We start from the raw sequence: 24427 nt of genomic DNA, 5'->3' as shown, positions 1-24427 counted from the left end.
GTGGGGGTGTGGGGGGGGAAAGGGCAGGATGGTAAGAGTGGGTTTCTCGATGCTGCCACTGGATTAGTGACTCGGAGGCAAGTATAATTTCTTCTGGAGAGGAGGCAAGGGCAAGGTCACCTCGTGGGGGCAAAGAAGTTCAGAAAGAAACAAAGAGAAAGGAAGGAAACACTAAAAAGGAGGAATTATGGAGAGAAAAAGCAAAAGGAAAGAGAAATGAGGCCGTAGGAGCGAGCGAGCCGCGCGTCTTCCTTTCCAAGGTCGTGGCAGCGACTGAGGGCACCCGAAGGGTCCGGTGTTCCTGGGAAGAAGGCCGGCGCAGCTCGGGCAGCGGCCGCTCCTCTTCCTTCCCGGGGCTCGTGGGCTTGCTCCGGAGCCGGCCCGCCGCGAGCTTTCCTCCCCGGTGTTTACTAGCCCGAGCAGCAGCAGCCGGCGGTCTGACCTGCGTGCGTGTGCAAGCGCGCGGTGGGTGTCGCGTGTCCGGGTGGGAGTGGCGTAGCCCGCGGCGGGGAGGACTGCGCCACGCGTCCGGGCGCTGAGTCGGTGCGCTAGTCGCTACGAGAGCGCTGCCTCAGGTACCTCCTGGATCCAAAAGGTCCCTTCCGGAAGGTTTTCTCTCCAGGCGTCCCCGCTTCGGAAGCGTTGAGCTTCCGACGTAGCAGCGGAGCGCAGCGGCGCGTCTCCAAGGGGCCCCGAGCGCGCGCGGAGCGCCTCTGCGGCCCGAGCGCGGCGTGGCACTTGGCAGACGCTCCCTTGGCGGCGGGGGTGGTGGCGGCGGCGGGGCCCGCCGTCTGGGAGACCCGAGGGCCGGCCCCCTCCCGCCCCTCGCTCAGCCTCCGCGCTCTGCCTCCGCCCCCGGTCCAGGCCGCCCGTCCCCCAGTCCCGCCCGCCCGCCGCGCCATGCGCCGGGCCCGCAGCTGAGCCCGGCCCGCCGGCGCGCCCCGTCCGGGATGGGGCGCCTGGACGCCTGAGTCGCCGTTCGGCGCGACCTCCGCACGGGGAAAAGGCGCCAGAGCCGTGCAGCCGGGCTAGAATGGAGGTACCCAGCGGCAGCGGCCCCGGCGGTCCCAGCGTCGACGGGGCTGGGGACAGTGCCCACCCGAACCCCCCGATTCCGGGCGCCGCTGCGCCCAGCTCTGGTCCCGGCCCGGGTCCTTGCGCGGCCGCCCGGGAGTCGGAGCGCCAGCTGCGCCTCCGCCTCTGCGTCCTTAACGAGATCTTGGGCACCGAAAGGGACTACGTGGGCACCTTGCGCTTCTTGCAGTCGGTGAGTATCGCCCGGGGGCGCGGGGACAGCACCCACTCTGGCCTCTACCCTGCTGCAGAGCGCGGGCCCCCCCAGCCCGGAGGGTCTTCACAATCTGTGGCCGCGATCCCTGGGGGCCGCACAGTCGCCTCTGGGGGCGCCCTGCGGGGCGCGCAGGGAAGTGGGAAGATCCAGGCTCCTTCAGAACTGTTCTTTCGCCTCCCTGGCTGGCCTGTGGTCCAGCCCTGACCCGGGGTCTACTGTACTAGATTTCTTCCCGGCGCGCTGCCCTTTTCTCGTTTTCTCCCTGCTCCCCACAGTTCAAATAGTTTTAAAATTAGTTACATCCGCGAGGCAGGGACTCTGGATCCCAGGCGACGGGAGCTTTGGCTCCTGCCTCTTTTCCCCGGGAAGTTGTTCGCAGCCTGGTGCACCGCCGAATACTCACCTGGAGGTGGAACGGACCCTAGAAATCCTAAAGCCCAGCGTCCCTCCTCGTTGGATAGAGGAGGATAAAAACCAAAGCCCGGAGGAGGGGCGGAGATGGACACAACCGCAGGGTAGGACACCCCTTCCCTCTGTAGTCCGTTTTGCTGGGGCTCGGGGAGAGTGGGTTTGAACGCGACCTGGTTGTAATTCCAGCTACCTCGATCGCCAAGACGCAAAACCACAGGCTCTGGCTCTGAGCGCTTACTATGTGCCAAGCATCTTCCATGGACATTAGCAGATTTAACCTTCACAAGCCGCCCATGAAATAGGGAGAAATATTGCCACCAGTTTTTAGATGGGAAGAGTTAGCTCCAGAGAGGGTGAATCACTTGTCCAGGATCACACAGCTGGTTGAGTGCCGATACTGGTCTTTGAACCACAGCAGTCCAGCCAGTGCTCTAAACCCCTGTTCTGCGCTGCATTTCTTTTCTTTTTCCTTTCTTTTTCTGTGAGAGGGAGGAAGGGGGCACTTCCCTGCTCTCCTAGGAAGTGAGAAAAATAACTAGGGGGTGGAGGGGGTGGGACTGGGGCAGAGCCTTGGGTGGAAGTTAGGAGACTCCAGGGGCTTTAATCTCCAGGCTTCCTGCTGGGACCTCATTTACTCCCCTTCTCTGCTCTAGGAAGTCTTTTAATCCTGGCTCAGGAAGGCGGGTGGGGGTGGGGGTGGTGGGGTGGCTCCTTCAGAGACTCTGCAGCCTCAGGCTTCTGGGGAAAGGAGGGAGACTGGGCTGCTCTGGGGCTGCTGGGACTCGGGCAGGTGAGACTGTGTGAGCTCGGAGAGAGCCCTTCTGCCTGTGAAAGGAGGTATGTGCATGGATAGGGGTGCAGAGCACAGAAAACCATTTGGTTAAAGGAGCCTTCTAGAAAGGCCTGTAAGAATAAGGCAGAGTTGGTGTCTCTTTCCCCTCTTCCTCTCTCACAGTTAAAAAAAAAAAATAATCTGCTCAAGTTGAAGCTGGCAGTTTCTGAATTAAAGATGTAGACAGCCCTGGTGTCTCTGCGGGATGTCAGATTCTAGGGAACTCCTCGCTTCTCCTTCTGAGCCACTCCCCACTCTTCAGTCTGGAAGGGAAACAGGAAACACAGACCAAATTTTATATTAATGGGTAAGAAAATACACCTCTCCCTCCCACGCCCTTGCCCTAAATGGTGTGCTTCCTTTCAGAACTGATACAGATTGCGTTTGGTTTAACTGTGATTTTAAATTGCCTATGTGCAGAGTCCAAGGCAGCTGGAATAATGGAAATTGATTAGGATCAACCATTTTTATTTAAAATAAAACAGCAAAAAATATCGTTCTACTTTGACATCATCCCCTTGACACAATCTGCAGAGTTCATCAAATTATTTTGTTGCCGATGTGTCAATTCTGGGATGAGTTCGTTTTAATTTTGACATCTCAGACAAGTCAAGTCTTCTGTCCTAGCTTCAGTTTCCCCACCTGTAAAACGAGGGGAAGGTAATCAGGGACTTCCTTCTCACTTTGTCTTTTTGGGTGTCCCCAATCTGATGCCAGAATCAGGCTCATTGTGTAATCTGACCAGTCACACGTTGGTCAGCCAGCGTTAGCCACTAGAGTTTTCTCTCTTTTTATCCATCAGAAATGGCCCCTATGCAAACCAAGGCCTTTTAGCTTTGAAAACTTAGGGCTTCAGAAACGGCTAATTACCGGGTCTTTCTCCCAGGGTTAGGCTGGCAGCCTGCAGGTTGTGATTCTCTTCTGTCTTCCCACTCTCTCCTCCCAGTCTTTATACTTGCTAAGGGGTTTTTCCCCTTGAGTCCTGGCTGGGAAGAGTGCACGGTAATCCCTCCCTGCTTTTAATTCTATGTGGTAGAGACAGGCCTTCTTGTGTTGCTGATTTTAAGGTCTCGTCAGCCAGTGGAAATTAAGCCTCTGTGATTGGCTAGTGTGGTGGAAGATGCTCAAAAGCCATCTGCCCTCAAGGAGAGGACAGTCTAGTTGAAGGCGGCAAAATGGGTATTTAAAAAATCCAAGTATGAGTCTGGACTTTGGAGCTGGACTACTTGGGTCAAATCTTTGGGCTGTGGGACCTTGGATAAGTGGCTTAAATGCTCAGAGCCTCAGTTTCCTTATATGTAAAATAGGGAATGATAATAGATCCTGACTTACAGGGTTTTTAAGAGGATTAAATGAGTTAATGAGTTAGAACCGTGCCTGATAGGTAGTAAAGTATTAGTTATCATTAATAAAAAGCTTTAAATTAATAGCTATTGGCACTAATTAATACTTACTAGTGTTTTCATTAACATTATTTTAATTAGTTTTCATTAATTTTCATTGATATTCTTGTGATATGATAACTAAACAATTACTGCACATGATTAGATTAGGATTATAGGGTTTTAACATCCAGAGAGCAGGAGTAGTCAGGGAGGGCTTCCTGGAGGAAGTGAGGCTTGAGTCAGCACTGAAAAGAGGACAGGGACTCTCAGTGAGTTTCCTTTGACCCTCTAAACTCCGTCCAGAGGAACCAGCGGTTTTGTTTGGTTCCGGGCCTGAGGCTCTGTTGTTCTTCCAGAATCTCCCCATGTTTCCCCATCCCCTTCGGGAACTGGATTTTACTCCCATCTTCAAAGGAAGTGCTGTGACTTTGTTGCTGTAATTTTTGTGTGTATAAGAGTCATGAAAAGGAAAGGACAGGGCTCTTAAAGAGAGGCTGCATCTCTCTCGTGGGAAATCATAGAGGCTGTGGGAGAAAATGCCCCAGGTGTTGCTACTCCCTGTGTACTCTTGGGCAGAGTTAATGATGATAATCATTATTGTCTCGGAGCTGACATTTATTCATCATTTACCATTCTAAGTACTTTTTATGTATCAACTTATTTAATATTCCTGTCACCCATTGACAGATGAGGAAACTGAGGCAGAGAGAGTTTAAGTGAACTAGCCTGGGTCGTGTAGACAGATCACAGGTGGCATTGTTGGGATTTGAACCTAGGTTGCCTGACCCCAGAATTCATGCCCTTAATCACTTTGCAAACTGCCTCTGGCTTATAAAGAGCTTGACATGTGACTTGTTAAGGCGTCAGAGCTGGGATTTGAACCCCGGTCTGTGTGACCCTTAACCTCTGCCTTTGCCTCCCCCCTCTGTGACTCCATTTCTTCTGCAGAATGGGTAGAACCGTGGAAGCGTGGAAGTGGCAGGCTGCGAGGTTCCTTCTTCACGCTGTGGGTCATTTTATGGTGTGGAGAGCGAGTGTGAGGGTCTGGAACCTGGCCTTACTCCACACTGACTGCGAGTCACCCCGGGCGTGTCACTGACTTACTCTGTGTCTCAGTCTCCTCATCTGTACCGTGGGCATAGTATAGCACCCGCATCATAGGGGTGTTGTGCAGCTTGAATCCTAAGGTTAAAACTCTTAGAAGAGCACTGGGCACATAGTAGGTGCTCCAAATGCTACGGTGGCCTTTTGGGGGATGTGCAGCAGTGGGAGACAGGTGAGGTTGTCTGTTTGGGGCTCACAGGCTTCCCTCGGAGAGGGGGCTGAGTGAGCCCAGGCCTAGGCCCACTGGCCTCTTACTGGTTCGAGGTCCCTGCCTGCAAGCGGGGGAGTCCTCAGGGGCAGGTGCCAGTGGGTCCACCATGGGCACACTGACCAGCCATGGTGGGAGGAGGGAGGACCTGGATGCCTGGCAGAGACGTCTCAGACCCTCTTTGGGAGGGGGATTTGGTCAGCAGCCCCCTGAAGGGCTCCCCTTGGCTGAGGATAGAGACCTGTCACTCCCAGGCACCCAGAGAGCCTGCCCTGAGCTGGGCTCCCTGATGACCAGGGGGTGTGGGCAGAGAGCTCCCAGAATGCTTTCTGTGGTTCTGCTTTTCACGGGGAGGAGACTAAAGCTTTTCTTCTCGTTGGAGCTCTGCTTGCTAAAACAAGAAACTGTGGTTTGGTGTTGTCACTCTTTTTTTTTTTTAAAGATACTCTTAAGTCTCATACTAGGAAGAAATGTCAGGGGTAGGGTGGAGGTAGGGGACACTTTTTTTTTCTTGTGGTCATGAAAAAGAATGATCAACCGGTGACTTGGGGGGATTTTCACTTGATTGTGTTGGGAAAAGTAAGCTAAGAAGTGAATATAATGTGGTTCCATTTTTGTAAAACAAACAACAACCCTAACATACACATTTGTGTTACATGTGTAAGGTTACAGGAGTTTGGAGAAAAGGATGGAAGGAAGCATATCTTGTGGAGGAAAGGGAGAAAGGCAAACTGGGAAAAAAAAGAAAAAAGTATACTAGGAATTCCTATTGTTAATACCCTTTTTCATATAAAATTATGCATATATGTGTGAATATATTTTAAGAAAAAGTCAACAGAATCACATTTTTAGCATGTTTATTAGATGAATACAACAATAGTAACAATATTTGCTAAACTTATAGAGTGCTAAAGGTTTGTAAGACCTATGTAAAGCATTCTTGTGTATTAACTAAAAAACTCAGAATACTATTGTATTGCAACTGAAACAAAGGCCCAGAGAGGCCAAGTCAGTTTCCCAAGATCACACAGCTTACAGAGCTGAGGTTCAAACCCAGCGAGTCTGGCTGCATGTCACTACTGTAAACTCCCTAATGTGACATTCTGTCCATGAGCATAATTATGCTTTCTTGAGACTTCCTGGGATACCCAAGTGGGCAAGAATTAAGCCAAAAGGTCCAAATTTTTGAGCTTTTAGGTTGCCGCAGAGCCTGGATCAGGCCACTCTGAATGCGGTTGAACATCATCAGGAAGTCAGTGAAAGTCTTTTGATGATAAAAACTGAATGTTGGCAGGAATTAGATGGGCCCCATCTTGTGCTTAAAGAAAACAGAGCTGCAGAAAAGGTCAAAAGATAAAGATAGTAGACTGCTTTTCTCCATGTGCAAATATTTATGGAGCGCCTGCTGTCTATCCCAGGCAGTGTTCTGGGCCACGAGGGTGCAGACAGCATCAGGCAGATGTGGTCCTCGGCCTTATGAGAAAGACGACCCAACAGTGACGCCAGAAGTTGTGCATTTGCGTGCACTTGTTCTTGTTCTTCAGATGGGCTCCCTGGTGTTTGCCCTCATAACTACTTTGAGAAGGGACGGATGTCGGTGCCCTGGCTTTCTTGGAGAGTACCCCCCTTTATCAAGCCAATGAGCGGATACCTGTGGGTTTTAATGCCACGCCCTCAGATAAAGAAACCCACATCCTATCAGCCTCACAGCCCCTTTCCCCTTTAAGGTTTTAGACGAGTTAAGTCTTTGAAGCCGGATGTGCCTGGCTGCAGGAGAAGCCCACCTCTGAGTTTTGTGGGATTTCTCTCTTATCTTCCAACAGGCTCTCTGGCCTGGATTCTGATGGGAGGTGGGTGATCAGGGTGGGCTGTTTCTCAAACCAGTGTGCCATTTCCCAGCAGCCTTGTTCCCCAAGCACGGGGCAAGCTCAAAGCTGATTCTTGCTGCTGAGTTTAGGAGACAGTAGAACAATCCAGGTGGCTCCGTGGGTCCGAACCTCCTTGCTTGGCAAGTGAGACCTAAGCTGCGGCCCCCAGAGCAGAGGTGAACTCTGTGGTTAAGGGCAGTGTCCTGCAGCTGGTCCGGGTTGCATCTCGAGAGTTCTGGGAGTGGGCTTGTGGCCCACCTCCCTCTTTGGGGATTCGAGATTTAGCCTGGATCATCGTTCCCTTCTAAAGAGGTTCCATGGGAGGTGGTTCCAGTCCTGGCACCTGGTGAGGGGCAAATGCCACCACTCTTTTTTTTTTTCCTTTTATCTTTTTATTTTGAAATAATTTCAAACTTATAGGACAGTTGTAAAAGTGATACAAAACCCATACAGAAAACTCCAACATACCCGCCACCCACATACCCAGATCCTCCCAGGTTTAAACGTTTTGCCACTTTTGTTATCATTCTGTCTGTCCCTTTATCTACCCATCCATCTGCCTGTCCATCTACTTATCCATTTTCTAAACATTCAAGTCCACTCTCTTTTTTTAGAACTTAATTTTTAAGTATGCACTTAATTGTAGTTGGTTTCCCATCTCATTCAGGATAAAACCAAAGTCCTCACAATGTCCCAGGCCCTGTGAGAAGGGGCGGCTCCCTCTCTGACTTCTACTGTCCTCAAAGCCCCCCGACTCCAGCCTCTCGGCCTCCTGGCTTTTCTGTCGCTTCGCCAGGCACATGCCAGCCCCAGGGCCTTTGCACCCTCTGCCTGCAGAGCCCTCCTCTCGGGTGTTCTTATGGTCTGTTCCCTTCAGTGAGGCGGATGCTAAAAAGGAGAAGTCTTCTTGCCAATGTCTTTTGAAACACATACAATTTTACATTAATGAGATTATATCAAACATGCTGGGTTTTTTCCTTTTCTTCCCTTCTCTGAGAAGCTTTCCTGGAAGACTTCCTCATCCCATCACTCCTTATCCCTTTTATCCTTCTTCCTTTCTCCCCATAGCATTTAATTTACCTCCTTGTGATAATTTTATTTGGTTATTGTCACCCCCTGCCCCCATGTCAGCCCTCTGGTTTGTTCACTGCTGTGTTCCTAACATTTGCACACTGAACCTGCAAACACATGGAAACATTCTTCCTGTAAAAAAACTAAACATAGCAGATAAGCTTGAAGCAGGGTTTCTCAACCTCCGCACTCTTGATATTTCATTTAATTCTCTGTCATGGGGGACCGTCCTGTGAGCTGTAGGATGTTTAGCAGCATCCCTGGCCTCTACCCACTAGATGCCAGTTGCACCCTTCCCCTGTTGTGACAACCCAAAATGTCTCCAGACATTACCAGATGTCCCTTGGCAGGGACAGAATCACCCCCAGCTGGGAGCCACTGGGCTAACACTTCTTTAATCACCAGCCCTGCTTTTGGACATTGGTGCATTTACCTCTGTATGTGAAACTATATGGAATTAGGGTGTGTGTACATGTGTGTATGTTTGCTCTTTCCATCAGGTTTGCCCTTTTCCTCAGCCGTATGTCTTCATGCTCTGTCTCTGGGTTCATGGTTAAGAGCACAGACTTTACAGCCAAAAGGCCTGGGTTCAAATCCCGGCTCTGCCCCTCTGTGACCTTGGGCAAGCCCCCTTGCCTCTCCTTGAGGAGGCTCTGAGGGTGAAGGGAACCCCTCCAGCCTCACAACCCTGTGCAGATTTCAAATTTATTTTTATTCTCTCAGCTCCTTGGAGACCAGGATGGAATCCGCCCACACCTCTTTTGTCTTGTGGTCAGACACTCAATCTGTGTTTACCCGGCTGGTTCCTGCCCCAGAGTGGAACTGACAGATGATCCCTGGATTCTGGGCCAGTGGAGGCGAGGCTATTTCAGGCTGATGGGACCTGGGCCACCCAAGGCTGGTGGGGACAGGTGACCGTCGGCCTCCAGGACTGGGGTCTTGGCTGTGCTTTCCCCTTGTTGGGCCCAGTGGGCGGCTTCTGCAAGGAGCTAAGGCCACGGTCAGAGCAGGGTGTAGGCAGTGTATGCTTTTGTTCACTAATTCACTTATTCATTCAGTTATTAGGCATGAAGCACCTACTGTGTGTCAGGCACTGTGCTAGATGTCGGACATGCGGCTGGAACAAGACAAAGCCCCTGCCCTCATGGAATTTTCGGACAGTACAAAAAGAGACCACTGGGGAAAGTAACAAGAGTTGTAATAATAACATTTGCTGAGGCCCTACTATGTGTCAGGCACTGTGCTAAGTGCTTTGTGTGAATTTTCTCTTTGAGTCCTTGCAACATCCCTCTGAGGTAGATATTATTATACTTTTTTTGCAGATGGGGAAAGTAAGGTCTGGAGAGGCTGAATAATTTGCTCAAGTCCATGCAGCTGGCAAGTGATATGCTGAGAAGGAAATCAAATGGGGATATGCTGGTGATGAGGGATGGCGGCAAGTTCTTTGGATGGGATGGTCAGTGATAGGCCTCTTTGAGGAGGTGGCATCTGAGCTGAATCCTGAAGGAGGAGGAGGACGCCGCTGTGGATAGTGTTGAGAGAAGTGTATTCCAGGCTTAGCAAACAGCATGTGCAAAGGCCCTGAGCAGGACCGTGCCTGGCTTGTTTAAAGAACAGCCTGCTCCTGGGCTGCTGTGTGACCCAGGGCTGGTTCCTTCCCTCTCTGGGTCCCAGTCTCCCCATGGGTACCGTGTCACTTGACCCTTTCTGGAGAAGGCCCACTGGGCCAACTACACCCAGAGAGAAGTTTGGGGCTCTGTTTGTGGTGGGTGCAGAAGGGCAGTCAGGGTGGCCTCCGGGGGCTGGGAGGGCTGTTGATGGTGACACAGGCCCCTGCTTCCTGTGAGAGAGGAAGACACCCCTTGCTTTCTGTTCAGGAAACTAATTTGCATGATTAAAAACTGTTTGGAGAGACCTTCGACCCCACCCTCCACCTGTGGCCACCGTAACTGCACTTCACAGCATGAGATTAGCTCCCACCTCTGCCCTGTGGGGGGATGTAATTTTCAGACCCATTTCAAGGATGATGAGAACCGAGGTGTAGGGAGGTGCAGGGCCTTGTCCAACGACAGACGCTGGGAAGTGGCTGGGCCTTTGCCGTCGCCTCCTCACTTGCTCCATGTGCCCTTGTCCTTGTCTCCCACGGGCTGTTCCAAGCCCTCCTGTGGCCCCCGTCCACTCAGGACAAAAGCAGAGTTCTAGGGATGGCTGGTTCTGGGTGTCTAATGCCTCCCATCACCGTTCCTATTTCTCCTAGTACTCTTTTTTTCCCTCATAATTTTTTTTTATTGAGATATAATTTGTTTACTAAAACTCTACCCTTTTAAAGTATATAGTCCATTGATTTTTCATCTATTCACAAACGTGGGCAACCATCACCACTGTCTAGTTCCTGAATCTAGTATTCCTACCCCCTCACCCAGCTCCCCACTAGCCACCCTTGTCTTCCTCAGATGCACAAGGTCACACCTTCCTCGGGGCCTTCGCACTTGCTTGTTCCGCGGCTTGGATGCTCTTTGCCCAGTGTGCCTGTGGCTCACGCATTCAGCTCCTTCAAGACTTTGCCCAAATTTTATTCTCTTGACGAGGCCTTCTCTGAGCCCCCTATTCAAAATTTCACTCCACCCTACCTCACCACTTCCTATCTGCCTTCCCTGGGTTATTTTTTCCCCCAGCCGACACACACCATGTTTTACTTTTTATGTTTTCTTACATGGTGTGGTTGTTTTGATTTATGTAACTGCTAAGTATTTTTGTGCAGACTCTCGGGACCTGGGATTAAGGCAGTGTCATGTTTTCTAACGTGGTAGGAGCTTCTTAACCAGTGGTAGATATGAGGGTGTGTGTGGGCTGAGGGAGTCCGCGTAGGAGTGTCTACTGGAGTGTGGGGTCATCCTCTAGTGCCCAGGACTGGGCCAGAATGCCTGGGTCTGCATCTTGTCTCTGCCTCCCACGGCTGTGTGACCTTGGGCAAGGGGCGTCCCCTCTCTGGGCCTTGGCTTCCTCATCTGCAAAATGATAGTTCCCACTTTAGAGGATTAAATGGGTTGGGACACTTAACTCAATGACTGGCACATGGTCAGAACCCAGTAAGTTTTAGTGGTTCTTTCTTTTAAATTATGCTTTGGACTCTTAGTATTTCCCTACTTTCTGCAGGAGGGTCTCACCTTGAGGAAATTGTGTCAGATCTTTCCTGGGTTTGACGTAAACAACTAAATTAATTTTGATTAAATGACCCCTTGCCCCGGACACTTGGTCTCTGCATGCCAGAAGCAGTTGGGAACAAAGGCATCTCTGGGACAACTGTAATCTGAAGCTAGAAGATTCTATCCACCTTCTTCCCCAAGGAACCTACCCAAAGACAAGACTGAAAAAAATAGGTCAGTTTCTCAAAAAGATGTGAAGTCCCCCACAGTGAAATTCCCCATGAGCCTGAAGGGGCCCAGAAAAAAAACTGCCCATCACTCTCTGGGAAAGGCCTTTTCATATCCTATTTTATTTGCATCCTCATAAGACCTCTTTGCGGTAAACCCTGTTAACGCTCCCATTTTGCAGGTGAGGAAACTGAGGCCCAGAGAGGTGAGGTCACTTGTCTGAGCGTACACAGAGGTGGTGTACTAGTTATCTATTGCTGTGTAACAAACCACCACAAAGTTAGTGGCTTAAAACAGCAGCCGTTTATTGTCTCACAGTTGCCGTGGGTCAGAAGTCTGGGCATGGTGTAGCTGGATTTTTTGCTTGGGATTTCATGAGGCTGCAGTCGAGGTATCAGCCAGGGCTGAGATCTCCTCTGAGACTTGAGGGGCCTCTGTCTTAGGTTGTTGGCAGAATTTGGTTCTTCAAGGTTGTGGGACTGAGATCTCCATTTTCTTGTGGGCTGTCTGCTGGTGATTGTTCTTAGCTCCTCAAGTCCACCCTTAAGTCTTAGCCATGTGACCCTCTCACAATATGGCAGCTACTTCTTCCCAGCCAGCAGGAGGCTCTTTCTCCTTTTAAGAGCTCACCTGATCAGGTAAGGCCCACCCAGGACGATTTTTGATGAACTCAGAGATAACCAATTTGAGACCTTAATTGAATCTGCAAAATCCCTTCCCCTTTTTAATATATCATAATCATAATCTAATCACGGCAGTGAAATCATATTCGTGGTCCTGTCTACATGAAAGGAGAGGGATTCTTTCAGGGGACTAGGGGACAGGAATCTCAGGTGCCATCTCAGAATTCTGCCTATCTCAGTTGGTAGGTGGTGATTTGAACTCAGTGCTGTCTGATTTTGAAGCCCGTGTTCTTGACCATGTGCTTTATTTATTCCCTCTCTGAGCTTGCCCAGGTGGCCCCTGAATGAGGTGGGGTCAGTTGGGTTCATTTTGAGCGAGGGGGGTCAGTGGGATTCCTGGCAGTGTGCATTTTCCTCCCCGGCAGGCTCTGGTCTCTCTAGCATGGCACACAGAGCCCCGCAGCTCTTGAAATGAATGGTTAATTGGGTTGTTGAAGACGAACCCAGAGCATCTGCCTGCTGACCCAAACCTCTGCTTCCGGCCCCCATTTCTTCATTCAGGAGTTTGGTTCAGACCTCGCCATGGGGCAGATATGCAACTGCTCCCCTCCTTTAGGAGACATTTGTGCCAGATGTTTTCTGCTGTTACTCTGATGGTGGGACGGGGAGTGAGGAAGCCATTCTGGTTGTATTGATTTTCAAATATTGGGGCTCTTCTAGATAGCTTATTATTTAGTGATTTCTAATTTAATTCTGTTTTGCTCAGAGAATATACTCTGTGGGTTTTCAGCCCATTGAAATTTATTGAGACTTAATTTATGAGCCAGCATATGGGCTATCTTAGTAAGCATTCCATGTGCATTTGAAAAGAATGTATATTCTGCTGTTATGGGGTGAAGTGTTCTGTAAATTTAGAACACTGAATTATAGTGTGGTTGATAGTGTCATTTAAGTCTTCTATATCCTTATTTTTTTTCTGTCAGTTCCTGAGAGAGGGCTGTGGAAGTCTTTGACTATGATTGTAGATTGAAGTATCTCTCTCTCTCTGGTTCTGTCAACTTTTAGTTTGTGTATGTTGATGTTCTGTTGCATGCACATATATGATTCTTGTTTTTGTGATGATTGACCCTTTTATTGTTCTAAAATCTCCCTCTTTATCACTGGTAAACTCCTTGTCTTAAAGTCTCTTTTTGTCTGATACTAATATGGCCATACCAATTTTCTTATGCTTTCTGTTTTCATCTTTTTCCTTTCAGCCTATTTGTATCTTTATATATATTTGATCTCTTATAAATATCATATAATTGGATCTTGTCTTTTTATCCCTTTGGATACTCTCTGTCTTTTAATTGAACTTTTAACGCATTTACATTTATTGTAATAACTGATAGGGTTGGATTTAGGTCCACTGTCTTGCCATTTCATGGCTTGTTTGATGGGGCAATAGCAATTATAAGGTATCTCCTTCTTCCATCCCCACTCTGCTGGAGGTGGGGAGCAGAAAATGGAGGTTAATTAAATCCAACCTCCTTATGAAGCTTTTGAGGTCTTAGGTGATCTGCTTCCTGCTCACCACTCCAACCTCTTTTCCCCATCCCCCTGCCTCTCATTCTTTATGTCCTGGTCCCACCAGCTTTCTTTTCTTGAACTGAACAGAAAAGCTGGTTATAGCCTCTGAACCTTTTCATTTGCTGTTCCTAATGCCTGGAACATTTGAGTGAGACCTGAGAGATAGGAAGGGACCCTACTGCAAATCACAGTCTCACTCAAATGTCACTTCCTCAGACAGCCTTATAATCACCTTACATTACCACACTTATTTTCTTCTTGTACCTGTCACTCCCTGAAATATCTCATCTGTTTACTTATTTAGTGTCTGTTTCTCCACTTAGAATATAAGCCACATGAGCTCAGGGCCCCTTTCTGCCCCTAACACTTAGCATATAGTAGATGCTGTGTTAGTATTTACTGAATGGGGTACATTATGTAACAGGAGCATTCCTGGTACCTGCTCATTTCTTAATGAGTGGCCACGACTTGGTCTGTGGGGGTATGGACCCCAGCAGAGGGAGTAGCCACAGATTGGCATCCTTGGCCTCAGGCCCTTACCACACAGGGATGGCAGACAGATCCGAATGTTTTATTTGCGGTGTCAGGAAGCTCTGTGTGGTCCCAGCCATCAGCTGATGGCTGGCCAGGCTGTTGATTGGGTGTTTTTTAAGATTTTCCTCTTGATAATAGAGGTAATAAATACAGTGGTCTGTGTCATAAGCATATTCCTTTATATCAGTTTAGCTACAGGTGATCTTTCTTATGGGAACAAGTATGGTAAAATGATGTTTTGTTTACATATCTGCTTGTATGTGTTATACATTTCTACTCACCTATGGGGTCTGGATACAAAACCAGGTTTGCTGTAATCATGGGCAGTTTAATACATTTTTCAAAGCTAATTCATTCGTAACTTTATTTTGTCATTTCAGAAATACAGAGCATTCTTGCATATGCTTTCTCCAGATTGACCAATTGTAGGCCTTTGGCTATATTTGCTTTATCATTTGCTCTCTCACTCCCTTTCTCTCTATACGTGTACACAAACATGCACACACACACACAATTTTTGATCCATTTGAGAATACTTGTGGGCATGATGCCCCTTTACCCCTAAATACTTCTCAATGTATCTGCTAAGAAAATGGACAATCTCTTATGTGATCATAGTACAATTAACACAGTCAAGAAATTTAACGTTGATTTGATGATGTACAATCCAGTCTGTATTCAAATCTCACCAGTTTCTCTCCAAATTTCCTTTCTATCCACCCCCTCCACCCCACCCACAGCCAGGATCCAATCCTGGATGACGACTTGCCTTTAGTCACCCTGTCTCTTTGGTAGTTTTGACTGCGATTTTTAGCCCCTGTGCTGGCAGTAGAAACTCTGCACCAAGATCAGGTTCCCCTAATGCTTGTCCAGGCACCACCATGCACCAGCTCTGTGAACTTGGAGTTTGGTTTCCTCAGCTCTAAATGGGGAGAGCCCTGTTCCTGCCTCATAGAATTGTTCTCCTTTTCCCCACATTTTATTGATGGCCTACTGTGTGCCTGTGCTGGAAACAAGCAGTGCTCGGGGGCAGGCAGATGGGCAGGCCTCAAGGCTTAACACTCTGAAAGCTGCTGAGAGACTTGGGTGGAGGGAAATTAAGTAAATGCTGGACACGGGGACGCTGACAGACATCGGCCACATTTGCTGTTACTGGGTTCATCAGGGAGCGTTTGGAAAAGAAAGAAGAGTAAGAAGATCTCACTCCTCCAGACAGCCTCTTTCATCTCTCGATGCATTCCTCCTTGTTCTCTTTTGCATTTTGTTTTTGCTTAGGTGTGATCACACTGCACAGGCAATTTTACATCTTGCTCTGTTGCCCTTTTTGCCCGCTTCCTCTTGTTACTTCTAAGTACTCTTCATTATCATATCTTGAATGGCTTCATAATGAAATGTGGGGGCTCTGGCTGTCCACTGTCTAGTTCACATTCTGGCTTCTTACTGGCTGTTTGATCATAAGTTAAAACATATAAAGCTCCCAGAACAATGCCTTGCACATAGTAAGGGCTCCGTATATTAACTATAATAATAATCATTGTTATTATTTTACCATTCCTCTTATACGGGCATTTAGGTAGTTTTCAGTTTTCAAAAACTGTGCATCTTTGTTCAAGTACTGTCAGTTCTGTATCAACTTAGTAGCTTAGGACTGAAGAAATCTTTGGTTAGGATCATTTGATCTTTACCTGCCCCAATAAATCATCTACTGATAATTAGAATCCTAGAATCAGGTTATCAGAGCTGAAACAGACTGAGACATCGTCTTACCCAACCTTATTTTTTCCAGAAGGGGAAACTGAGGCCTAGGGCTGTTCAGTGACTTGGCCCAGGGTTACCAGGTGAATTTGTGGCTGAGATAGAACTTGAATCCAGGTTTCCTGACTCCTATTCCATGACTGTTCTGTATTTGTCTAATAGCTAAGACACTTTGAAGGACAGAGAGGGAGGGTTAAGTCATGTCCATATGAGTTAAATGATTCCTTTATCTTTGGGAAACCTCAGATTCATTGACTTCAGTGACCACAAGTGGTGTGTGTGTGTGTGTGTGTGTGTGTGTGTGTGCGTGTGCACATGTGTGTGGTTCAGATCAGAGGTCATTTATTTATTGGGTGTTTGCTGTGGGCCAGGTCCCGTGTTAGCTGTTGATGATACAGACATGGTTAAGGCAGAGACTCTCACTATTGTTCACAGGTGGAACCCCAGGCTCCAAGATGGGGACCCTCAGGTCAGATCAGGCCCATACAGAGGTTTTGTCAGGTTTGTGCATTTTTTTTTTTTTTTTAATGATTAGTTGCCAACATTAAAGAGGAAGGATATTCCACGTAAAAATTATATTTCTGGCTTCTCTGGAATAATCAGATCATCTATACATAGCAAGCTTGCATTTCTTCTTGGTAATACTTGGCTGGACCTGAGTAGCGGCTGCCCCCTTTAGACATGGCTTGTGGTCTTCAGTTTGCCACAGACCCCACCCTTCCCTAATGCCTCCCTGATGCTGAGGCTGAATATTGGTTATCATTTATCATTTATCATTGCGTTTGCCGTACTGGTTTTTTTTCTTTTAAGTAGAGTTAACAGGCCAATGGAAAATTTCTTCTAACCCTTATTTCTATCGAATGGAAAATTGAAAGCCAGACGAAGAGAGTCACATATTTTAAGACAAGTAGGAGGTGGCAGGTTTCTTTTTGGAAGTTGAGAGCATTGCCACTGGATTAGTAAGCAGAGAGGCACTTTTTTGTTAAAAGTGTATGATGTCATTACCATTATGGAGGAGACCCAACCATTCTGCCCTGTTGCCTGCCCTGCCCTGTGGGCATTTGAGTTTGAGACCCACATTCCAGGGTGTGGGTGGTCCTTACGGTTTCTGAGGTGCAGAAGAGGAGGAGAGTGTGGTTCTTTCTTAGAGGGGTGGAGCCTTGTGCTCGCCTCTGGTTCTGTTACCCCGACTTCTACTTCCTGTGGTGGGTGGGCAATCACTCCCTTTTCTTTATTGCAACATCAGCTGTTAAACTGGAGGTTCCCACATCCGTCTGCCCTACTTCCTAAATCTTGTTTTGAACTTAAGGTCCTTTGGGAGGCCCTGGGGTGCAGACACCAGTGGGGAAGCAGTGGTTCAGACATGGTGTGAGGGGCCCCTCAAGCGCTGTCTGGGGCTGCTTCTCGGCTTGCTGGACCCTGACACCAACTGGTCAGGTTTGGTGTCTTCCTACTCCTGTGCTGTCAGAGAATTCTCCCCCCACCTTGTTTGTTCCAAGTCTATGAGATTTTAAGTTCATTATAATAATAATGCTGCTGTGAGCTGATATGTCCTGAACAGGAGCTGGTTGTCTCAAGATTCTTTGGTTGCAAGTGACAGAAAACCCAACTCACACTGCCTTCAGCCAAAAAAAAAAACCCCAAAAAACCAAAAAACTACAAGACAAACAGAAAGAGGGAATTGCATGCCTTGTATGCCTTGCATTAGTGAAGGGTCGTCTGCCTCCTGTCCCGGGGCAGGCTCTGATTGGCCACCGTGGGTTATGTGCCCATCCTTGAACCCAGCACCAAGAGTCTGGCAGGACTGGGTAAGGGTGTGCCACATGGGCTGAGAGCGAAGGGGGCTGGTTCCAGGAAGGAAGACCCTGGGGTGCTGGGACCAGGTGAGGGGAAAGAATGCCAGGTGAGAGTGTCACCTTTCTCTCTGCTGGCTCCTCCATCCCAGATTGGAAGTCTTGCCTTCCCTGAAGTCTTGGGCCCCAGGGAACCCCTGTTGCACTGGCCTGCCTGCAGTGCCTCCCCTGCTTGGCAAGCCTCCCTTTAAAGCCTTCCTTATACTCTGCCTCCTCAGGAGCCTTTCTCTTAAGTGCTCTGGCGCTTTCTGTGGATCTGATAACAATGCCACTGCCTACCATGTGCTGGGTGTTGTGCTCAGTGAATATTTTCCAAGCATTTATCCTCTTAGGAACCCTGATGGGGAAGATCTTCCTGTGTTGCCTATTTTACAGTTAAGGAAACAGAGGCTCAGAGAGGTTCAGCAACCTTCCCAGGGTCACACAGCATCCTTCTCTCTGATTGTTTCTGTTCTCAGCTCTGTGTGCATTTGCCTTCTCAGGGGCCGCACAGCCTGAGTCCAGGCTCTGCTCCTTCTGGGTGTATCTTTGTGGGGAAGCGACTTAAGCTCTTTGTGCCTTAGCTTCCTCACCTATCCAGTGGGGCTGGTCATATACTTACCCCAGTGGGTGGGGAGGCTTAGATGAGTCCATCATGTAACATGCTTAGAACAGTGGCCTAGCACACAGCAGCTGCTCTGTAAAGGTGAGCTGTTTTTCCTGCTTTCACGAACTTCCCCTTCATGTGGGGCCTTTCTCCACAGTGCTCCTGCGACTGGGGCCACCACACCTGCCCCACGTCTCACCTGGCTCATTCCTGCTCATCGCCTGGCCTCAGTTTGGCTATAACTTCCTCCAGGAAGCCTTCTGGAGCCCTCTAAATAGAGTTCACTTATCAATAGATTTTCTTTAGGTTCTACTATTTGTCAGGCACTGTTCCAGGTACCAGGGACATAGCAGGGGAGAGAAGCAAAGTCCTTGTTCTCAGAGGTTCTATTCTATAAGAAAGACAAAGCAGGAGACACATAATCATATGAGAAATGCCCATTACTGTTAGGTGCCGAAATGACAGGTAAAGAAGTGTGATGAGGGGTGGGTTCTACTCTAGCCTGGGATGGGGGCCCAGAGAAGGTCTTGCTGGGATGGTGATGTGTGAACAGAGGCCTGCAGGAGGTGAGTGAGAGAGGGAGCCATGAGGGGATCTGGGGAAGAGCATTCTGGGTGAAGGGGACAGCAAGTGCAAGCTCCTCGAGGCAGGAGCGTGTTCCAGGAACAGCAGGGAGGCCCCTGTGGCTGGAGCCGAGTAAGCCACGGGGACAGTGGTGACGGGAGGTGGGCACACTGTGCGGGCGCTGCCAGCCACTGTAAGGACTTTGCATTTTACCCTTGAAGCTTCTGGCAGCGGAGGGGCAAGATCTACCTTAGTTTTTGCAGGATCCCTCTGGCTGCTGGTGGAGAATGGACTGTGAGGGGTGGGGTGGAGGCAGAGGGAGGGGGCTGCTGTGGGAACCCAGGTGGGGGAGGATGGCTGCTGGGGCTGGGGCGGCCTGCAGGTGGTGAGAAGTTAGTTAACTGCCCCTCCTTTTGTGTTCCTGCGTTTTTCTCACCGGTCGCGTGACCTTGGGCTGGCTTGACCTTGCCAAGCCTCAGCTTTCTCATCTGTAAAATGGGAGTAATGATCTTACCTCTCTTATCAGCCTGGGAGGATGGATTGTAGGAGGTGATGGATGTAAAGTGCTTCTAGGAGTGCCAGTCCATTATAAGTGCTCAGCAAATATTTGTGGGATGAACCGGCGAGTGAGTGAACGGCAGGGAGTTGGGGCTGCTCCAGCTCTGCCCAAGGTGGCTGCCCCTAAGGACAGCTCTGGAGCGGGAAACATCCTGTCCTTCTCCCACTCTGCCCTCCTGCTTCCCACGCATAGGAGATTTGAATGAACCAGGACCCGGAATGTGCCAGCAACAGTAGCTCCCCCTTTTCTAATGACAAAGACATCTTTGTTACCTCCAAGTGTGAAATCCATTTCAAAACTGAGGATGGTGCAGGCTCGGGAGTCAGCTGGTGAGGACAGGGAGGGGCCTGGGGAGAGGGGGTCTCAGTCCAGCCCAGGGCCTGGAGGTGGACAGCTCATTCCCCCCAACCCTCTATCCTCATGTGGGTCCAGGGTGCTCTTGAATTTGGTAGTATTTTGGGGAATGAGCTGTGGAGCCTCATTTCTGCTATGTAATCTTGTCAATCAGTGTCACCTTCCATGCCTTTACCTCTCTCTCTCTCTCTCTCTCTCTCTTACACACACACACACACACACACACACACACACACACACACACACACACGAGTGATAACGCCCAGTGCTGGTGTGGCTGCTGGGAAACAGGCTATTCCAAGTGATGCTGGTGGAAATGTTAATGATTGTTGCTGACTTTAGGGAAAAGTAGTCTGGCAATATCATAAAAAACAAAACCAAACCATAATCCTCTTTGGTTCAGCTCCTTTGGGACTCTTTCCTCTAGAAACAAGAAAAAAAAAAAGTCTGTAAAGATGTAAATTACAAAGATGCTGTTCTACTTCTTTGCTGTTAATAATGGCAAAAACAAGTTGGAACCACACGAGTGTTCATTAACAGGGAAGAGGCAGTGGACTAATATTGTGGTTTGGCTGCACCGTGGGGTGTCAGGCAGCTGCTTCAAAGAATGGATGTGCTCTCTCTCTGTCGTCAAGACGGGCTGTACCTGCTGTGCTGAGTGAGAAAGGCACAGTGCCGAATCAGGTGTAGAGTGTGACCCCAATTTTGTAGAAGAAGTTAACAAAGAAGACCCTCTTGGTGGGTGTGGGTGAGTGTGAGAAAGGCACTTCAGGATGTGCGCCTGCACGTTAACGTTGGTGGCTTTGGGCTGAGCATGGGGAGGAGGGAGAGAAAGACTTTTTGCTTTATCTTTGTACAGTCTTTTGCATTGCTTTGCTAGTTATAATTAACACACTTGTTCGAATTAAGGTAGACTAATAATAAAATAAGCCAGTTACTGGCTTCGCTTTCAAATTCTGAGGTCTGAGGGAGGGGGCTGGATTCCCTGTGCACCGTCTCATGGCAAGCTCTGTGCTTGGGCTGGGGATGCTCCCAGCCTGTCAGGGTCAGAAGCATAAAGAATAATCCCATTCCAGTATGGTTGTCCTGAGACAGGCTCCTCTGGCCCGTGGGTCCCCTCTGCCATCTCTCTTCCTGAGTGCCTTTTCCTGCCACCTCTGCTTCCTTGCTGTTCCTTCATTGCATCAGGCACGTTTCTGCCTCCAGGTCTTTGCACTTGTATTTCCCTCTGCCCAGCTCTCATTTTCCAGATATCAGGATGGCTCCCCTCTTTCTTCAGCCACAGCTCTGCTCAGACCTCTCTTCCTAGAGGCCTTCTCTGAAGGTTCCATGAATGAATGGACATTGGGTTCCTTTTAGCTGTCCCCTTACTCAGAATACCTTCTCCCAGAAGTCATTCCTGCCACCCTCAAGCAGCTGTAAACCTCCCTTCCCTTCCCAGCCCCTCCCATCTTCCCTGAACCCACACCGCTTCCCACCTGGTGTTGGAGCTGCTTGGGGTCCACCTTGACCTTGGTATCTTCATTGCTTAGCCTGGGGCCTGGCACACAGTAGGAGCGTGGCATATGCTGCTACTCTGTTTTCAGGGAGCTCCAGAATCTGAAGGCCCAAGTTTTGAGAGGCCCTGGTGTGTTATCTTTTAGTCCTGGCTCCTCTTGCCAGCTGAGTGATCTGGAGCAAGTCACTTGACCTCTTTGAGCCTCAGCTTTATCCTCAGTAAAGTGGGAGTGAAAATAATACCTTTCTCCTAGGGTTGTTATAAATCGGAAATGAGCCTCGATGCCTGGGAGATGTGGTGCCTGGCATGTAGTAAATGCTCAATTAATGATAGCTACTATTAATAATAGTGAACCAAGTCTGGAGTTTAGAACAAATAGCAACAATGACCATTTAGAGAACATCCACTGTGTGCCAGACTTATCTATAATTTTGGGTCAGAAAAACCCTCCCGCCATCCTTTGAAAATCAGTACAGTGGTGTGGTTGAACCAGATTCTGAAACCAGGCCTCCTTAGCTTCACATCTGGGCCCCTCACTTACTTAGCTGTGTGACGCGGGGACATCTCTGTGCCTGTTTCCTCATCTGTAAAATGGGCTAGTAGGGTTGTTAGGAATAAGTGAATGAAGGAATTCATTAATCCCACAAATATTTATTGATTGCCTGCCAATGGCCAGGGACTATTCCAGGCACTGGGGATGTCACAGTGAATACAACAGACCAAGGTCCCTGCCCTCGTGGAGCTGACATTCTGGTGAGCACAGATCTGGGCCGAGAGTGGTGGCTGTCACCTGGGGGCTGTTTTGCCCCCTCTCCCCAGAGGACATTTGACACTGGAAACATTTTTGGTTGTCCCAGCTGGGACAGGTGTGCTACTGGCATCTAGGCCAGGGATGCTGCTAAACATCTTATGGTGCACAGGAGCCCCTGCAACAGAGAACGATCAGGCCCCGAATGGCAATAGGGCAGAGGTGGAGAAGCCCTTCTCTAAGTGGTGGCTGGAACATAGAAGGAGCTCAAGAAATATGAGCTGCCGTGGTGACAGTGGTGACATAGATGCTTCTATGTTTGCTGCCCATCTTACAGACCAGGGACTTGAGCTTTGGAGAGGTGGTATAACTTTTCAAAGCCTCAGTGTCTGTAGGCTCCGGAGCTGCAAGGGAACCCAGCCCCTGGGTCTCTGAAGGCTGGTGCTAGCTCGGTGGAGCCCGGTGGCTGTGGTGGGGGCAGGATGCCCTGTTCCTGGTGTCTCTCTCGAGAGTGGGCAGCTGTGTGTGTGTGTGTGGGGGGGGGTACCAGTGGAGAGAGGGGGAGTTCTGGGCCGGGTGCTGGCCTGTAAGTTGGGGAAGGGGAAGATCCTGAAGCTGGAAAGACTCTGGAGCCCAGATCCTGAGTTTGGTGATGGCGGTCTCTCCAACTCCCCCGCTCGGTGCCAGTGCTTGTCATCTGCCAGTCCCCCTGCGATGCTGCAGGCCAAGATGTGTTCTCAGCCTCCCCACACGTGTCAGATCTTTGTCATGTCCCCCAGGCTGGCAGCTTTGGGAGGGGGTGGTGGTGGGTCTCTATTTCTGCTCATGAGAAGCTGCGTTTGGCAGAGAGCATGTCATGCCTGCAGCTTGGTTCAGGCAGCTCTGTCAACTGAGTTAGCCTTTGGGTCACCTTGTGTCAGCCTTGTCTGTCCGTCTCTGGGCCTCTCTTCCTCAGCTGGGTGATGAGGTGGGGGTCGGGGGTGTTGTTCCCTGTCCTACCTGCCTCTCAGGAGCAGGCCAGGCAGTGGATGCGAAACCCCCTTGTCCATGACAGGTCTTTGTAGAAGGAGGGCTGATGTCTTTGTTACTGCTCACCACCTCCTTCCCCCAGCACATAAACTAAGTTCTCTATGGCTGGGGAGGCTGGAACTGAAAACCTAGTGGCAATGAGATTGGGACGATTCTCTCCCTGTCGCCCTCCATCATTTTATCATTCTGCTGGGCTCGAGCTCATCCTCTTCAGTTGCCTTAAATGCCATCCCTTTGCTGATGCTTCCTGCACGGACTGCTCCCCCGAGCTCCAGGCATCTGTATCCAGATGACGGCACGGCGTTTTCTCCTTGGATGTAACAGGCATCGTGAACTCACCATCTTCTCACCCCTCTTGTAGCCCTTTTCTAGCTAATGGCTCCTCCATCTGCCCAGTAGCTCAGGTGTGTCCTTGGAGCCATTGACTTCCTCTTGCTGTCGTCCTACAGCCAATCCATCAGGAGAGCCTGTTGGCTCCATCTTCAAAAAGAATGCAGAATCTGGTCACTGTCACCCTCCCTGGCGGCCTCCCTGCTCTGAGCCACTGTCCTCTCCTACGTTTGCCTCCTCCATGGGCTCCTGCTTCCACCCTTGCCCCCTGACAGTTGGCTGTCTATACACCTGCTGTATAAGTCGGGTGACATCCCTCCTCTGCTCAGAACCCTTCTTGGTTCCTGCCACACTCAGGTTAGAAGCCAAGACCCTGATAGTGGCCTGGAAGGCCCCTACTGTGGTTTGCTAAAGCTGCCAGAATGCAAAATACCAGAAATGGATTGACTTTTATAAAGGGGGTTTATTAGGTTACAGACTTACAGTTCTAAGGCCATAAAAATGTCCAAACTAAGGCATCAACAAGAGGAGGCCTTCACTGAAGAAAGGCCGATGGCATCTGGGGTTCCTGTCACATGGGAAGGACGTGGCCGGAGTCGGCTGGGCCCCTTCTGGGGTTAGCTTCCGGTTTCTGTTGCTTTTTCCAAAATGTCTCTGGGCTTCTGTCTTAGCGTCTCTCTCACATCTCCTGTGCGTCCTTGCTTGTTTCTCCCAGGGTGCTTCTGTCTAAGCGTCTGGGGGTCCTCTCTTAGCTTCTCTGGGGCAAAGTCTGGATTTCGTCTCTTAGCTTCTCTGCTGGTTCTGGTTTCAACGGCTGTCTCCAAAATGTCTCTGGGTATTTTTTCTCTAAGCATCTCTGAGCTCTCTTCAGAATGTCTCTG

At 49.4% G+C, this 24427-nt stretch overlaps 1 protein-coding gene across 2 annotated transcripts in view; it reads left to right on the top strand.

Annotated features, from left to right (window-relative positions):
- Nucleotides 1–534: 534 nt before the first annotated feature.
- PREX1 (phosphatidylinositol-3,4,5-trisphosphate dependent Rac exchange factor 1) overlaps nucleotides 535–24427 on the top strand; it is a 199354-nt gene continuing 175461 nt past the window's right edge. For both annotated transcript variants that reach the window (XM_037811068.1, XM_037811067.1), the window contains exon 1: nucleotides 535–1267. In XM_037811068.1, coding sequence (XP_037666996.1) covers nucleotides 1034–1267 — 234 coding nt within the window. In that variant the 5' untranslated portion in view covers nucleotides 535–1033. The remainder of the gene's footprint in view (nucleotides 1268–24427) is intronic.

The sequence above is a fragment of the Choloepus didactylus genome, chromosome 19, assembly GCF_015220235.1.
Source record: "Choloepus didactylus isolate mChoDid1 chromosome 19, mChoDid1.pri, whole genome shotgun sequence".
NCBI classification, from domain to species: domain Eukaryota; kingdom Metazoa; phylum Chordata; class Mammalia; order Pilosa; family Megalonychidae; genus Choloepus; species Choloepus didactylus.
This window is presented reverse-complemented; position numbering and strand designations above follow the sequence as displayed.